Source organism: Molothrus ater, chromosome 19, assembly GCF_012460135.2.
Source record: "Molothrus ater isolate BHLD 08-10-18 breed brown headed cowbird chromosome 19, BPBGC_Mater_1.1, whole genome shotgun sequence".
Taxonomy (NCBI): Eukaryota; Metazoa; Chordata; class Aves; order Passeriformes; family Icteridae; genus Molothrus; species Molothrus ater.
The window spans coordinates 10369189-10387221 of record NC_050496.2 but is presented as its reverse complement, the minus strand read 5'-3'; the positions used below and the strand labels follow the sequence as shown (position 1 = coordinate 10387221).

General features: G+C 43.9%; 1 protein-coding gene across 1 annotated transcript in view; it reads left to right on the top strand.

Moving 5' to 3' along the window:
• Nucleotides 1-4459: 4459 nt before the first annotated feature.
• Nucleotides 4460-18033, top strand: part of LOC118693945 (ATP-binding cassette sub-family A member 9-like) — a 30668-nt gene continuing 17094 nt past the window's right edge. Inside the window, exons 1-17 of the mRNA XM_036394841.1 lie at nt 4460-4480; nt 6484-6694; nt 7307-7465; nt 8006-8106; nt 8667-8890; nt 9762-9900; nt 10343-10528; nt 11083-11215; nt 11627-11792; nt 12443-12501; nt 13457-13567; nt 13955-14130; nt 14443-14562; nt 15926-16064; nt 16638-16728; nt 17291-17430; nt 17892-18011. Coding sequence (XP_036250734.1) covers nt 4460-4480; nt 6484-6694; nt 7307-7465; nt 8006-8106; nt 8667-8890; nt 9762-9900; nt 10343-10528; nt 11083-11215; nt 11627-11792; nt 12443-12501; nt 13457-13567; nt 13955-14130; nt 14443-14562; nt 15926-16064; nt 16638-16728; nt 17291-17430; nt 17892-18011 — 2296 coding nt within the window. The remainder of the gene's footprint in view (nt 4481-6483; nt 6695-7306; nt 7466-8005; nt 8107-8666; nt 8891-9761; nt 9901-10342; nt 10529-11082; nt 11216-11626; nt 11793-12442; nt 12502-13456; nt 13568-13954; nt 14131-14442; nt 14563-15925; nt 16065-16637; nt 16729-17290; nt 17431-17891; nt 18012-18033) is intronic.

Below are 18033 nucleotides of genomic sequence, written 5' to 3'. Positions count from 1 at the left end.
TTGGTCAGAAAAGTGCTGGTTTTTGGTCAGGTGTTTCTGCAGTCTCGAGGAGCTTCGCCTGTTGCTCCCCTGTTGCCCAACACGAGGGGATGCTGGAAAACGCTTCTGCTCCTCTCCTAAATGAGCTCATGCCTTGAAAATGAGAAGATCAGCAGCTGCAGCAGAGCCCCAGCCTTTTGTTAAGCAACAAGGCTGTGGTTTGAGGCAGCTCTGCAAATCACAGGCGCAGTCCTGGAGCTGTGGAAGTTCCGGGCCAGTCCAATTCATTTAACTCGTTGAGTTATGCCATGGCCACGCACCCTCCCAGCTCCTTTGGATTCCTTGGCTGCTCTGATTTCCTCACCTCCCTGCTCTGAATGCAGACCCACTGGAAAGATGGTTTGTTTTTAAACTCTTTAAACTCCCAACACGTTCCATCCTGCTTCCAGCTGTGCGGCAGCTGCTGGAAAAGCAATTAAAAGGAGTGGAAATTGGGAAAAAAAACCGCTCAAAACAACAGAGAAAGGAGAAGGAAGAACTAAAAACCCCGTTGGTGCTGGGGAGCAGAGGAAGGAGCATTTGCTGAGCCAGGCTCTGGGCACAATGAGGACAAGGCTGCAGAGTTTTTCCTCTGGAGAAGCTGGGCTGGAGACCCCCTGAGTCACCTTCTCGGAAATCCTCTGGAGCATCTGCTTGGGGGATTTAACTGATCAGAAAAAATACCAGCAGATATTAAAATATAATTTTAATTTTTAATTTTAAATCTATTTTTATTTTTATTATTTTTGTTATTATTTATTATTATTAATTTCTCTAAATTTTTACATATAAATCATATACATTTTTGCCAAGTATTTTATATATGAATTATGTACATTTTGCCACCTCTCAGGAGTGAAGGCTCACCCCATCCAAGGCCACCCCAGCTCTGCTGCCCGCTGGGAACATCTGCAAGGGTTGAGTGCAATCCTCCAAAGCGTGCTGTAAACACGCCCAGGCTCGGGGCCAGCTGGTTGTAGGTGCTGTTCCAAGGCTGGGTCATCCCTGCAGAAGTTTTGGGAGGGTTTGGATCATCCCTGCAGAAGCTTTGGGAGGGTTTGCCCGGGTGACGTCAGCCTGGAGAGGGGCAAGGCCACCGGGCTGAGCCTCCCTGGGGCTGAAAAGGGACCAGCAGCCCCGACACCCCAGAGCTGCAGGAGAGACCTGGGCCCCATGGAAAACACACCAGCAGGTAAGCAGCCACAGACCTCTGCTTTCTTCAAGGGGAAAATTAATTAAGAAAGTAGGGATGGGAAAATTCTCCGTGCAGGGTTTGAGTTTTCGAGAGGGGATGATGAGGTTTTCCTAATTAGTGCTTTATGATGCTTCCCTCCAGCTCTGTTTTCTGGTGGACTACAAGTTCACAACAAAATATTTTACAGGAAGAGGAGTAAAAATATTCAGCTTTTCTGGGGGTGTGTGGGTTTTGGTTCTCCCTGTGGCTGCAGGTTGAGCACTGGGTGATGATCCCTCCCTTTGCTCTCCTCCTCCTCCTGCCCTGCTGTCACTAAAGGCATCTAAAAATACAAAACCCCCAAATTTCACTTCTCTGTATGAGCTGAAGCTTTGGGCTTTGATTAGGGACAGGCTTAGAGTTGTTATTTTCAAGTTGAGGGTAGGAAAAAAACAACCTGTTCCAGTCTGAGTTGGAGGGGAGTCAGTGCAAATCTGTCTCGGGTTTATCAGATGCAAACACAAAAAACTGCAAGAACTGGCAAAGAGGAGGGGATGGGAAGAGCTCTGCACTCTCCACGTGCAGGGATTCATCCTTGACTCTGGGAAAGCCACTGGATCCTCTGGAAGTGTGAGATGCACCATGGATTTGTCCCTTTGAACTCAAAATTGAGAGGCCCCTGCCAGAGCTCCTGAGGAGCAGCTTGATTTTAGGAACTAAAATGATAAACTCCAGGAATGCTTTGGGTTGGAAGGGACCTCTAAAACTCACCCAGTCCAACCCCTTTACAATGAGCAGGACACCTTCAAACAGACCTCAAAAAGTTAAATTTATAGAGGAAAACAGTGTGAAGAGGTGCCAAAGAGGAATTCCCTGGGATAGTAAATAAAGGGATTATATGGGATGTGCCTTCCTGGGACAGCTTCTGGTAGAGCAGAGCTGCACACAGGGGCCAGGAAAAGTTATTGCAACACCTTGGCAGGGAGTTCCTGGAGAGCAGGAAGTTTGGATGCACTTAATGAGCCCCTGGAGACATCCAGCTTTACAAGTGATGCTCTTGAATGGATTAAATTTCCCAAACATCACTGCCTCCAGTTTCTGATGTGTTTATTTTGCCTTCTGCATCTGAAGTTTTGAGCCTCAGACCACACAGAGGATTCTCTCTTGGCTGTATTTTTTACCTTTTTGGTGATTATCTAATAGATTAATTAGATACCTAATTTAAAGTTAATAATAGCTAATATTTATTAGATATCTGACCGAAAGTTAAATTCCACAGCCTTTGTAGGCAGCATCACTTGTTTGAATTCCTGGCTTCATATTTGGCTCCCAGTGGTATTTGCTCCTTGCTCCACGGGCAAAAAGCAAATTAAAACTGGTAGAAACTTGGTTAAAATGTTTTAAAAAGCTTTAGATTTGCTCCATCATTTAAAAATTGTTTGTTGTGACTGCAGAGATTCCGTGCATCCTTTAAAGACCATCATGTTTTCATGTTTTCCTTGTTATCCAAACACCACCACACTTTGTTTACTACCCAAACATCCTGGGCTGAGCTGCTGCTTTCAGTTCATGACTGAAATCCAGACCTGAGCAAAAAAAGAAAAAGAAAAAAGTGACACTTCCTAGAAATCTCTTCCTATTTACCTTTAACTTTTAGTGCAGGCAGCAGGGAGGAATCGTGGGAGGAAGTTTGGGCAGGGAAAGAGAGATAAAGTAAGATAAGGTAAGCCCTGTGATAACTGGGATCTTGGATCTCTTACCCCCAGAGTACACAAATATTTAATTATTCCAAAAAACAAGCAGTGAAGGGAACAGAGCAGTGGAACCATTTATTAACTCCAGCTGCCCAATGCATGAAATCAGGAATGCTGTCCAAGGGGAATGGAGACTCTGCCTTTGAGGTTGCTTTGATTTGGGGTTTTTATGATTTTGGGTTTCAGCCATTTGAAAGGATTAAACCACAAAAACATGTTGGGAGGTTCCCTGCCCTGTTCCCATCACTGTGAACCTGCTCCTGTTCTTGCTGCTTGGCCACAGGATTCAATCTGGAGCTGAAATAAATATCCCAAAGAAGTACTCCCTGCTCAGCATTCAGGAGGGTATGAAGGAGCACATGGGTGTTCTAATCCTGCCCTGCTCTAACTGCATTAAAGTTCCTTAATATCTGGGTGAAAACAGAACAAACTGGTCTCTTACCAGCCTGGTGAAGGCAGGCAGTGGCAGCCTCTGTTTTGGGTTATTTTTAGCATCTGCCCAGTGTTTGTAACGTGATTCAGGGCCTGGTTCAGAGCCCAGGGCACGTGAGCAGTGCTCTGCCAGCAAACCACATCTCTGAGGCCAGACACAAATTCACTTCCTGCAGTGAAACGTGGAAAGTGAGCGGTTGTCTGTTCCACAAAGCCTCTTTGGGATGAGGAAGGATGAGTTTGGGTGAGGAAGGATGAGTTTGGGTGAGGAAGGATGAATCTGGATGAGGAAGGATGAATTTGGATGGGAAGGATGAGTCTGGGTGAGGAAGGATGAATTTGGGTGAAGAAGGAAGAATTTGGGTGAAGAAGGAAGAATTTGGGTGAGGAAGGATGAATTTGGGATGAGGAAGGATGAGTTTGGGTGATGAAGGATGAGTTTAGGTGAGGAAGGATGAATGTGGATGAGGAAGGATGAATCTGGATGAGGAAGGATGAATTTAGGATGAAGAAGGATGAGTCTGGGAGAGGAAGGATGAGTCTGGATGAGGAAGAATGAATTTGGGTGAGGAAGGATGAATTTGGGATGAGGAAGGATGAACCTGGATGATGAAGGATGAACCTGGATGATGAAGGATGAACCTGGATAAGGAAGGATGAACCTGGATGATGAAGGATGAACCTGGATGAGGAAGGATGAATTTGGGATGAGAAGGATGAATTTGGGTGAGGAAGGATGAATTTGGATGATGAAGGATGAATCTGGCTGAGGAAGGATGAACCTGTGCATGTGGAAGAGGCAGCTCAGAGTCCAGCCCAGCTCTCTGTTCCCTTGCATGATCTTGGCATATTTCCTTTCAATTTTAGTTGTCCAAAGTTAAGGAGACAACTTTTCCCCCCTTGGCATGTTGCTGGCTTCCTCTGAAGTGCTATTTAACTCCCAGTGACCTGTTTTGTTCTAAATTACATAATTTTCTTTCCCATCTTAGCTGGAAAAATGCAGGGGGCATCCAAGAAAGCCTCACAAATATTTCAGCAAACCTGTGCTCTCCTGTGGAAAAATATCCTTCTGGTGTGGAGGATGAAGACAAAAAGTTTCCAGGCAAGTGTCAGTTCCTCCAAAGGGAAATCAGGATTTCTACTACCGAGTATTTTCACGTTGCATTGTTTTTGTGTGAGGGGATGTGAGAAGGCTCAGCTGTGGTTCCCTGGGAAATGTCAGCAGTTCCTTCTTCCTGTGACACTGCAGATCTGCCTCGTGACAGAGCTGGCTGCTGCCTTTTGCTTGTTGATCCTGCCCTGTGCAGAGGAACACAATGTCCAATTCATGGCTCCAGTGTCAAATTATCCACAGACCTCGCTGGCTCTGGGACTAACAAAACATGTTTTCCATCTGAGACCTTGCTGGGATTTAAACCCAGCACACCTGTGGAACAGCTCTCCCTTCTGCACAGGGGAAAGGCCTGAGCTGGGCTGGGCAGGGGGGGCAGAGCTGGGTTAGAAGGGTCCTGGGGGAGCCTCCCCAATGCCTTGCAGTGGCTCCCTAAAACAGAGGCAAGATTAAGGGAATAAAGTGGGTATTTATTGCAGGCCTTCAATAAATACACCTTGGGCAGCCAGAAGCCTCTGAGGGGTACACCCCAGGTGGACAATGGCACATTTGGTCCATTTACATATCAGGGGTTAATCCTCCAATTACAGCTTCAGATAATGAAGTAATTTACTCCCAATTTCCAGCCCCAGTTCACTGTTGTTTCCATCTCCCCAGGCCTGAGGCAGTGAGGTATCCTTAATTCCCAGGCCTGGAGAGGAATTTTTTGTCTGGGTAAAACGGGAGAACAGCAGCTGTGGAGTTTTAGAGTGACACCCTAAAGGAGTGGACCTGAAAAACAGAAAAGCTAAATCCTGAGGCCCCAGCACTTCCCTGGGCTGCCCCTCACCTCTGCATTCCCCCCCTTCCTTCCCTCCTTTCCTCCCTCCCTCCCCTGCAGGAATGGGGGCCTCTCTGGTTTTCCTCTACGTCCTTTGTGACTCTGCAGGGCTGACCATGGACTGCCCCTCACCTCTGCATTTCCCTCCTTCCACTAGGAAAATTATTCCACAAACAGCAGAGGTTTATATTCAAAAAGGAGATAGAGGAGTCCTTTTTACTTTATTCTAATAACGGCCATGGGCCATTCCCCTGGGGTCTCTCCAGGTTTTGGAGGACACAGCCTCCCTTTTTATCCCAATTTCCAGCCACATTTCCCTTCTCTCTTTCCCCATTTCTGAGGTGCTTGAGAGGTTCAGACTTCCCAGAACACCTGATACCAGAGATTCCCCTCTAATGTACAACCCTCCCTTTTCATTTTTAATTCTTATGGAATTTAGGGGTTTTTCTTCCTCATTGTTTCTTTCATCTTTCAATACCTAATTTCATTTATCAGCAAACCTGAAGTTTATTTGTAAAAGCAAATACCTTTTTCCATTCACCAATCAGTGGAATCCTTCCCATTGTTTCTTTTATCTCTCAGTGCTGGTGTTATCCTCCAGCAAACCCACAGCTGGTTTGGAAAGACAAATCTGCCATTCCTCTCACTTCCTCCCCTGCAGGAGTGGGTGGCCTCTCTGGTTTTCCTGTACACCCTGAGGGACTCTGCAGGGCTCATCATGGACTGCCCCTCACTGTCACCCTGATTTTTTAAGTTTTTCTAAGCCTTTGGATGTTTATATTCTTGTAACAAACCTTCTCACACACTTTATGGAAATAACTTGTTGTTTTGCATTCTTTTAGAGAGAAGGAGAAATTTGATGGACTGTTGGTTTGTCCAGCGTCATTGCAGAGGTGTCACCCCCCAATCCACTGTCACTTTCGGAAATCTTTAAATGTTGGAGTCAGAAATTTAAAACCTCTCTTTTATCTTGAAAAGAGCAGCACATCCACATCATGTTGTGTCCTATATTCAATACCTAATTTCATTTATCAGCAAACCTAAAGTTTATTTGTAAAATCAAATACCTTTTTTCCATTCATCAATCAGTGGAACCCTCACCAATGTTTCTTTTATCTCCCGGTGCTGGTTTGGAAAGACAAATCTGCCATTCCTCTCACTTCCTCCCCTGCAGGAGTGGGTGGCCTCTCTGGTTTTCCTGTACATCCTGAGGGACTCTGCAGGGCTCATCATGTACTACCCCACCCAGGAGTTCCCCTACAAGGCCCTGGGGCGCCTGGACGAGCCGGCCTTCAACGCCTCGGGGGTCACCCTCATGTTCACCCCTGCAACCAGCAGCACCCGCAGGATCATGGCCAAAGCGGCTTCCAGCTCATCACTGAGGGGTAAAAGCTCTTAAATCCACGTTCCTGCAGTGGCTTGAGTGGTCCTGACCCACCCTCGTGGCAGGGAGGGACGAGAGCATTTGTCCCATGTGATTTTTGAGGGGGGAAATGGTGGTGATGCCCAATTTCATTGTTGTTGTCTGAATATTCAGATAAGAGCTGTGTGACCGTGTTCACAGGGCTCTGAGGATGAGGGAAGAGACGAGGATCTGACTCCATGTTTCAGAAGGCTTGATTTATTATTTTATGATATATATTATATTAAAACTATACTAAAAGAATAGAAGAGAGGATTTCAGCAGAAGGCTGGCTAAGAATAGAAAAAGAAAGAATGATAACAAAGGCTTGTGGCTCAGCTCTGTGTCCGAGCCAGCTGGGCTGTGATTGGCCATTAATTAGAAACAACCACATGAGACCAATCCCAGATGCACCTGTTGCATTCCACAGCAGCAGATAATCAATGTTCACATTTTGTTCCTGAGGTCTCTCAGCTTCTCAGGAGGGAAAAATCCTAAGGAAAGGATTTTTCATAAAATGTGTCTGTGACAAGCTGTGCTGGTTTTATTTATTTTTTTATTTTTTTTCAATATTAATTATTTATTCTAATGGCAGGTATAATCATAGAAGAAGTGGAAAATGAGGCAAAAATGGAAGAAAAAGGACTTTTGGAGGAGGAAACCATTGGTGTTGTTTTTAAGGATGATTTCTCCTACACACTCAGATTTCAAATGGGCAAAGCAATGTTTCCAAATGAAGGCTTTGAGCACATAGGTAACAAAATAAATGAAACTCCAGGCTCTGATTTTGCATTAAAAACTGTTTAGCTGCATTTCTGTGCTGCTGTGCTACCCCAGAGGGATGGAGGCTGCATGTGCCAAATGGCTCGAGGAAAACATGAGTTAAAATTTGAGGTTTTATGTCTGTAAAAGGAAAAAAAAAATCAGAGAAAAAAAAGCTGTAAGAACATAAATGTCATCCACAGTTAGAGAATCAGAGAATCCCAGAATGGTTTGGGGTAGAAGGGAGCTCAGAGATCACCCAGTGCCTTTTTGCCCGTCTCCCCTTTGTACCTTAACACATCAAATCATGCCTGGAAAATGAGAATTGTGTGTGCATTAATGTCCCTGGCCAGAGATTTAACACATTAAAAGACAAGAGGCTGAGTAAACCCCAAGTCTTGATTTCCTCACACTTAGATAAAACTCATTTTCAACCCCACATGTCACGCACAAGTATTTATATGCACATGTGCATGGAAATGTATTGATTAATATTGCTTAATTCTTTTTTAAAAATTTCTTTCCCCAACAGAATCCTGCTGGGATTTTTCAGCAAGGCACTGCAAAGTCCCTCTGTACTGGTATGGGGGGTTCCTCTCAGTGCAGTCCAGCATTGATGCAGCAGTCATAGAAGTAAGTGTGCTCGGGGTGGAATTTGCTGTTCTTCCCACAGTTCTGTGTAAACTTAAAACCCAAACTGATTAAACCAAAAATAGAGGGGAATAAAACCCCAAGCATCACAAAAACCACCAAGCCAGTTCATTTTTCCAGCCCTAAAATTGTCCAAGGCCAAGTTGGACAGGGCTTGGAGCACCCTGGGATAGTGGGAGGGGTCCCTGCCCATGGAGGGGGTGGAAAAAGGGGATCTTTGGGGTCCCTTCCAACCCAAACCATTCTGGGATCCTGTGATGCTCTGATTTTCTGTGGTCATCAACTTCTTAAATAATTAGTGTAATTCAAAATTTAAAAGAATGACAGATCATTCTCATGGCTCAAGGCAGCGAATGGAACAAGGATTTAATAGTGTTTATTGCAAATCAGCACAAAAAGATGCTAAATACTGGTAACTTGCTTAAAAACATAACCCTATTATTGACAAACTAATAATTCTGATGCTTGTAACCCCCTGCTTGTTCTGATGTTGGCTATTGCATTGCAAAAATGAAATTAATTTAATTTCCGATTTCCTTTAGATGAAAACCAACCACTCTGTGTGGAAGGAAATGAAGTCAATTACTGGAGTTCACCTGCAAACTGTGATGAAACCTCTGTTCAAACTGGATTACCTTTGGTTCATCATCTGTGCCATACTGAGCTACTGCCCATACATGCACTTTTTATCAGTGAAAGTTCTCAAGGAGAAGAAGAGGCTGAAGGTATTGATGAGAGCAATGGGTCTGCAGGATATTTCCTTCTGGTAAGCCTCAGAAATTAATCAGTGCGTAATTACTGGAATTATTTTATCAATGTGTAATTACAGGGATTATTTTATCCAGTGTATGGAGCAGCCTGGTCTGGTGGGAGGTGGCCCTGCCCATGGCAGGGGTGGAATTCGGGGATTTTTTGAGGTGTCTAAACCATTCTGGGGTTCTTTTTGTCGGGGGACCTCTGTTTCCAAGCCTGTGGCTCTGAGGCAGATTATTTTTGTAGTTGTTTTGTTGTTTTTCTCCTCCCCAAAAAAGAGGAGGAGCCCTCCTGGTGCAGCAGGGTTCTGGGTGGGGAGGGGGTTTTGTGGAACACGCAGAAACAGCAAAGAAACAACAAATTCTGGAGAAAGCCCTAAATGCTGAAGCAGAGGAGGGATGCTGGGTCTATCCAAACAGGTTTCCTCACCCATCTGGGCATGAGTATTTCCCATCATTGGAAAAGCACACGGATAAAAGGTCCTGGCTGCAGATTCTCTGTGTCCCCTTGCTGCCATCACTGAGCTGCAGAGATCTGGGCACGTGCCAGGCCTGGATTTGTGGAAGAACTTTTTTCCTGAGCAGTAACCAAGCACTGACGAGGCTGCTCAGAGAGGAATGTCCCTCACTGGAGATACTCCAGACCCACCTGGACACATTCCTGTGCCTTGTTGAGCTCTGGGATGTCCCTTTTTGGTCAGAGACATTGACCCTCCCTGTCCCTCCCACCCTGACCCTTCCTATGCCTCTCTGATATTTGCACCTGCCCACTCTGGAAACTGGAAATGGTTGAAAATGCAGAATATTTGAATTCCAACCACTTTGGCTATGTCATGGCAGTGTTATTATGCTCAGGGGCAGAAATAATTGTGCCTTGCCTTGTAGGTTATCCTGGAGTTTGCTGTACACTGTGTATGTCTCCATCACAGCCAGCCTGCTGACCTGGGTCACCCTGAGTGAAGTTTTTAATCACAACAGCTTCTTGGAACTGTATTTTTTTTATTTCTTTTATGGCATGGCATGTGTAAGTTCGCTTTTGTATTCTTATATGATGCTCCTTTTTTTTTAATCCCCTAATTAAAATATCTGCAGAGTTTTTAGGGCTGGTATTATATTAGAAAGTAACAAAAATACTCTGCTGTGATTTATTGTTATTTTTTATAGGCTAGGTTTTAGGTTATTTTTTTGTATATTTTTTACCGTTATATTTTGGGAGATTCTGACTCAAAATCAGAGTGAAGAGAGGTGCTAAAATGAGAAATGAGGCTGGGAGTGATTTGTCTTATAAACCTCATAAACTTTACAAACCTGCCCTAAATCTCAGAGCTGCTAGACAAAGCCTTGTGCATCTGGAGGGAACAACTGAAACCCAACAGGGTCTCTAATTTTGCTCCTATTTTCATGTTGTTTTATTTTTAATTGCAGCAGAAATGCATCCTGCTAACTGCTGGTTTTCTCTGCTGCAGATTCACTTCACTTTCCTGCTCAGCTCGTTGCTAAAGCAGCCAAACATTTCCAGTTTTGTGGGATTTCTCCTTCACATCCTCTTTGGGGCCCTGGGCTTTTTGACACTGTTTGAGAAACTGCCACGGGCTTTGGAATGGATTTTAAACCTCTTCAGTCCTTTTGCCTTCACAGCTGGCCTTGCAACGGTATGTCCATAATAAAACCAGTGCATCCCCAGAGCTCAGCCCCCAAAATTCTGCCAGAGAGCAGCAAAATCCACAATTTGCATCACCAGAACAACCCAGTCACACCCCTCTGCTTTTAAAAAAGAAAACTTGGCTCCAAAAAATCTTTAAAAAAAAATCTAAAAAATCTGTGCTAAATCGTGGCAGAGATGGTTGGACACTCAAGTGCATCATGAATTTTACTGCAACAGATTTAAATTTATAAAATGAGCAGTGGGATGTGGCTGGTGGGTACCAAGGGCTGCAGGAACTGAGGGCTGGAAGTGCTGCCTTTGCAAACAGCACTCTGTAACTTCTGCATGGTTTGAAATTCAGCTTACTGAGGCATTTCTGCTGCCTGTGGTCAGAATAAACCCTTTCCCTCCTTAGAAACAGCGTCGTGGTCACGAGTGAATTGGCTTTGAGTGAAAATGGCTGTGATGACACAGCAGTAGCTCACACAAAGTATTTCTGTCTGAAGGAAATGTTGCGTCTGAATTTTTCTTTTTTTTTTTTTGCTTTTTTTCCTCCCCTAGATGGTAAAACTAGAAAAATATGGACGAGCATTTAGCCCAGAGTTGTACCCTTTTTATAACCTGTACCTCATCCTGAGCCTTGACAGTGTCTTGTATTTCCTGCTGGCCATCTACTTCGATAAGGTTTTGCCTGGTGAGTGAAAGTGTGAGGGGAAAAATGCAAACTTCATTGCTTTTTCTTCTATAATTCCCTGATTTATAGAGGGAAAGTCACCGAAGGGGTGGTGGGAGGAGAGAAAACAGCAACCCTGCAGTGAGATCCTGCTCCAACAGCCCTGACCACTGGGGTTGGAAGGGTGTTGCAGGACTTGTTCTGATTTTTTGGGACCAAAGAGGTTGTAAATGGGTGTGATTATTCCCCACCTGCATTTACAGATATGGACAATTTAAATTGCAGAGTTTATAAATTCTTTCACTCTGCTGGAAGTTCACGTCCTGCACTGCCGGGGGAGCGGTGGCTGGGTTGGGCCTTTATCGGAGCTGACAGATGGAGGTTTTGGGAGCTTTGGGGGTTGATATTTCACCTTCTCTGCCTCTGATTCAGGCAAGTATGGGGTCCCACATCCTCCTGCCTTCTTCCTGAGACCCTCCTACTGGCTCAGGGGCAGCAGAGGGTCCGTGGGGGTGAGAGCTGGCAGCAGCCACGACCCCGTTCTGGGCGGTGACACCGAGCCGATGCCGCCGGGCTTCGATGGCAAGGAGGCCATCAGGTAAGGGGCAAGAGAAATACAGCTCTGAGTGGATTGTTTGGCTCCAGAGAGCACAGCCACGCTGCACTGGTGGGTGTGAGGCTGGCAGCTGGCATTGTGAGTGAGATTAATGCAGATGTGTGAAGGGCAGCGGTTGCTCGGTGTTTTGTCCCTCTCCGGAGCTGGATTTGAACATTTATTGGATGTGGGGCATCCTCCAACTCCCTGCCCTGTACTTCCCTCTCAGCAGTGAGTCTGTTCCCCTTCCCCAGCATCTTCACAAGAGTGTGCTGCAGAAAATGCTGCCCTGTCCATCCTTGCAGGGCTGGGTGGGCTCGTGGCTGGTGCTGCCACCACGAAATGTGCCAAAATAACAGCCAGGTCATCACTCCTAATTAAATATCCACGTTTATATCCTCCTCCTTCACTCACTAAATGTTCCTCGAGTTTGGCTTTGAAACCTTTCAAACAGCTTTTAGAAAAGCACAGCTAATCCTGCTTTAAAGGTACCAGAAATGAATTGCATCAATCAAGGGATTCCTTCTGCAGGACCAGTTGGAGGAGGAGGTTGGGAAATATTCCCCCAAAAGTTTTCAAAGTTTAATTTGAGGCAGAGGAAACAGCCCCCAAATTGTGATTCAATAATTAATGGCTTGCTTACTTTTCTTTAGGCTAAACAATATTAAAAAAATATACAAGAAGAACAACAAGAGCATCGAAGCTTTAAAGGGTAAGGAGAGGCTTTGTAATTATTTTATTCATTTTTCACTAGATAAGAACCCAAAGTGTTTGCAAATGTACTGGCTGTACTGAATTCTGCCTCTGGGCCTGTTAAATTATATTGTGCAATGGTTATTTCTGCTGGGGTAAATTACTGGCAAATTTCTACCAGGTCGTTATCTCCCTGTTCCCTCCAGGAAAAAATCACTGTTTATTATTTTTTGCAACAGCAGAAATCTCCTTAAAAGCTGTGTTTTTGCAGTGATGAACCACTCTAGAAATCCCCTCTCAAACCTCCCTTTCAAAATGTAAACTATTTTGGGCAAACTGGGGATTTTATGGCCAAATCTGCTGCCCCTGCCTGAGCTGTGTTCTCCAAGATCTTGCCAATGCAAATATTTGACACAGCCATAGTAAAGTCATGGGGTATTTGTTAAATGCCTTTGTTTAACAAGAACTCCAAGTGAAAATATCAAAAATGAAAACTACAAAAATACTAAACATATCAATATGGCCTCAAAGGTATATATTGAGTGGAAAAACCAAGCAAACACAACCTGAACAACCCAGAGAAAGACAAAGTATTTTTTAAAAAAGAAAATGAGGGGACAAAGTCTGGCTGCTTTGAAATATGTCGTGAAATCTCACATCTTGGAAAAGCTCTGCGCTCTTCTCTTCCTGAGGACTCTTTTTGAGCCACACTAAAATAAAATGTGAACCTTGTATAAAACTGAAGTCAAAATTCATTAAATATTGAAGATAATACATTTATTCCCTCAGTTCAATCAAGACATAATTCCTTACTAAGCTTAGGCCTAACTCCTGAAGAACCAACCTGTGCTTTTGGATCTGGTTTTGTCTCTCAGTTTCTAAAAAATGTCACTTCTGTCCCCCGTGGCAAAAGCTACAGGTCCAAGTCCACTTCTCACACACTTCCATCTACTGTTGTCCTTCTTTTCTTCTAGGTTTGTCCTTAAATGTGTATGAAGGGCAGATCACTGCCCTGCTGGGTCACAGTGGATCTGGGAAAACTGCTCTGTTAAATGTGCTCAGTGGATTTTCCAAGCCTACAGCAGGTGAGATGGATGGGCCTGGATGCTGAGCTGTTTTGTTCAAGTGTAAGGGGAAAATAAGCAAAAAACCTCAAAGTTTTCCCTCAGTCATTCATGCTAGGTTGTTTGCAGTGCAGATTTCTCCTTCAGCACGAGCTCCAGGGATAATGGATCCTTCATGTGTGCACCATCTGGATGACCTGGTGCTTTCCATCAGCTGCACACCTACAGGAAATATGGTTTTATTTGTAAGGCAGGGTTTTGGTGCTCTGAAATATTTTTTAAAGGTATTAAATCTTTGAGCTATCTGGTTATTTTGCTTTTTTGTTTCTTGCATTTTTAATTTAACACTTGGGAAGCATCTGTGGTGCTGGAATTATTGTCAAATATTTCATTCACCCCCCTGTGCAGGTTCTGCAATGATCTACAACTACAATGCTTCTGAAATATGGAATATGGAAGGAATGCAGGAAAAGGTTGGGATTTGCCCCCAAATTAATTTGCATTTTGAAGCCTTAACAGTGAAGGAAAACCTGAGAATTTTTGCTCACATCAAGGGGATTCAGTGGAAGGAAGTAGATGAAGAGGTTGGTATGTGCTTCTCAGCCATTGACTTCTCTTTTATGGCATCTTGGGCACTTTTTGCTTTATTTATAAAATCTGATCACCTGCATCTTGTTCTGTGGAAATGAGAACAAACCTGATTTAGTGCCAAAGTGGTTTTCCAGTGCTCTCTTATCCTCATGCCATGAGTTAAAACTCAGACTTGTCTTATTTATCTCCAAGCAAAGCCATTATGGGTAGGTAAGTTTGAAATCTTGAAGTTGTAATGTTTGCAGCCATTTAGGATTCAAACCAGTGCTCTGCAAATGTGACTCTTGTCTTTGTGTGTTCCCAAGGTGCAGAGAGTTCTCATCATGTTGGACCTCACCGATGTTCAGGATGTTTGTGCTGAAGCCCTGAGTGGGGGACAAAAACGAAAATTGTCTCTTGGAATTGCAATTTTAGGAAATCCCCAGGTAGGGAATGGCTGTGGTTATGCACACACAACATGTGTTGTTTTGGGACATAGCGTTGCATTTTGACTTGGCACAGAGACTGTTGTGGTTTTCCCCTGCCACTCCAGGCTGCTATTCCCTTACTGGAAGGATTGGGGAATCTGGTTCAATCAGAGCCATATTTTTAATTAGAAGGGTGGTAATACTGCAACAGAAGAAGGAGCAATAAAAACGAGCCATCCTTGAGGGTACATTCTCTTCTCTGTACGGGACCATCAAAAGCATGAAACCAAGTGATGCAAGTGTGGAACTGAGCCACGTGGGCTGGTGTTGTAGTTGAGATGGACACAATATAAAACAACAGACTCCATTTTCAGAAGGCTTCAAACTGTTTTTATTCTAGCATGCATGCTTTTTATACATTCTTACCAAACTCATAAGTTTACACTTTACTCATTGGTCAGGAAAGACAAAGTGCTCATTGGAACAGGCAGCTGCAGGTTTCTCTTATTTATCCTTCTTTCTTTCTTGGTTTCTGTGTCAAGGAGCTTGGTAGAAAATTCTTCCAGGGGCGAACATGGATCCTGTTATCAAACTCCTCTCTGGCTCACAGAAGTCCCTGTAAAACTCGTAGTGTGGCATCCCCAAAGGGGTAATAATTAGCATTGACTCCATGATTCTCAGAAGGCTGATCAATCACTTTATTATACTATATATATAGTATAGTATATATACTATATAGTATATAATATATATACGATATAGTATATATATATATATAGTATATATATATACTATATATAGTATAGTATATATATATATATACACTATACTATATATATAGTATAGTATATATATATAGTGTATATATATAATATATATACTATATATATACTATATAATATATATAGTATATATATTATACTATATATATACTATATAGAATATATATTATATACTATATAGAATTATTATTCTATAGTATAGAATAGTGATACATATATCACTTTATTATACAATTCTATCACTTTATTATACTATTCTATTCTTCTCTTCTTATTAAGAAACCCATTGCCTTTACAGACAGTCACAATACAGGTTGACCTAATTGGTCCTTTACTAAAAACACCACCACCATTGGCCAATTAGGAAACCACCCTTTGGTGAACAAAGCTCCCAAACACATTCCACGTGTTCACAACAACAGGTGCAGCAAGTGAAGATAAGAATTGTTCATCATTCTTTCCTCTGATCTTCTCACAGCCTTCCCCAGGACGGTGCCTGGGAAGGTTCTGTTTCTCTCTGTGGCCAGAGAGCTGCTGCCACACCAAACCTCTTGCCTGGGCTGGGGTGTGGGGAGTTCTGACCTGGTTGTGCTTTGCAGGTGCTGCTCCTGGACGAGCCCACGGCGGGGCTGGATCCCTGCTCCAGGCACCACATCTGGAGCCTGCTGCGGGAGCGCCGCGCCGGGCGCGCCACGCTCGTGGCCACCCAGTCCATGGAGGAGGCGGACACTCAGGCTGGTGAGCCCCGGCTGGCACCTTGGGGTGCACACCAAGGGTTTCCAGGGCACAGCCCACCTGTGGCACTGCTGGGTGTGTTTTTTCTGACAGTGACCACCCAAGCCGAGCTTGGCGAGGGTTAAAACTGGGCTGATGCGTCCCTCCAAGGCTTTGCTCATGCTCCTCTCTAGGATAAAGCAGTCTTCTTTGCTCATGCTCCTTTCTAGGAGAAAGTATTTCCACATTATCTGGCTTTGTCTCTATGTCAGCAAAACTTGGTTTATTTTCCATAATTTTCCTTTGTTTTTATTTTACTTGCCGCTATTCCCATTTCCGTATCATTCCTGTGCTGCGTGGGAAATACTCCAAAAACCCACAAGAATGAAGAACTAAAATAATTAACCATGATGCTGAGAAGAAAGGCATTGGTTTAAAAATATTAAAAAAAAAAAAAAAAGACCTTCAGGGCTGGCCTGGCTTTACTCCTCTCAATTTATTATTAAAATGTCTGTTGAGTTCAGAAGGAGCAGAGTGAGGTCAGTCTGCTGCACTCTTGTAAATCCCCCTAAATCCTTTGCATTCCCTCCTCCTTAGATCGAAAAGCTTTCCTCTCCTGTGGGAGATTACAGAGTGTTGGCTCATCTCTCTACTTGAAGAGAAAGTGGGGAATTGGCTATCACTTAAGGTAAAACCTTTTGTTTTGGTCATCATTCTTTTTGTGAAAAGCTTCTCATTCTCATATTTTCTTGTAGAGTCTGTGTTTTTGTAGAGTTTATCTGGACAGTAGTAGAAATCCTGACAATTCATTTTAGAAGACCTTTAAGGCTGCCAAAATGTTCCTGCTTTGGACAAGAAGCTGCCTTTCTTGGGAACCCAACCCTGAAAGCTCTGAGCACGCAGCTAAAATGACTCTGCAGTGAAAGGGGACCAGAGTGAGGTGATCTGTGGTGCCAGAGTGATGTTCAATGGCTTTGATGCAAAGCTGTTTTTCTTCTTAGGAGTTTGATTCCTGAGTTCTTGGTTTAGCAGCATTGTCCAGGATCATAATTCTTACCCTCAACCATTTTGTGCACGCATGGCAAAACCAGGGGCACTGCAGATGGCTGTAAAAATTCCCACTGAAGTTCTGCCCAGTTTTGGAGATTTCCCTATGGGAGGATCGCCGCTGCCTCTGTACTCCAACCAGATGAGGCACAGATTTTTTATTTCTTATTTAACTTTATAACAAATGGGTTTTTTTTCAACAGGATGCACATAAATGACCTGTGTGACCCCGAGCTTGTGTCGTCCACGGTCAGACAGTACATCCCTGATGCTGTGCTCAAGCGACAGAAGAGGGATGAGCTGTGTTTTAGGCTGCCTCTGGAAAACACTGACAGCTTCCCAGGTGAGAAACCTGCCCCTGTGCCGGGTTTTAAAGGGAAGCCCACTGGTGGGAAAAGCAGAAATCAAAGGTACTGTGAAGGGAATAATTATATTCCTTGGTCCATAAAGTGTGGAATTAGGAAGCTGCATAAATACCAGTTTTATAGAAAGCCTTCAGTGCACATGCTAATATTAATGAGGAAGATGAAAAAAAAGAAAATCCACCAACTAATCTACAAACTAAAATCCACTGACCCTCTTCTGTTTTCAGGATGGTCAATGAAAACCAAAACCACTGAATTTTCCACTAGTTACCTCTAAAACACAATAAATTAGTGATGACTTTTACGTCATGGGGGCTAATGACGTGAATGCTGGAACATCCAGCGTTAATTGGCTGAGTTTTTTAATTAAGACTTGCTGAGCCTGTGCTCAGCACGAGCTGTGGTACCTGGGCTGAGCCTGGTTGTTTCTCCTGTCCAGATCTGTTCAGCCACCTGGAGAGCAGCCTCTTGCAGGGGGTGGTGAATTATGAGGTGACCAGGACAACCCTGGAAGATGTTTTCCTGAAGCTGCAGGGTGAGGAAGCCATCGATCCTGAAGGTAAAGCCTTCACTCCCTTCTG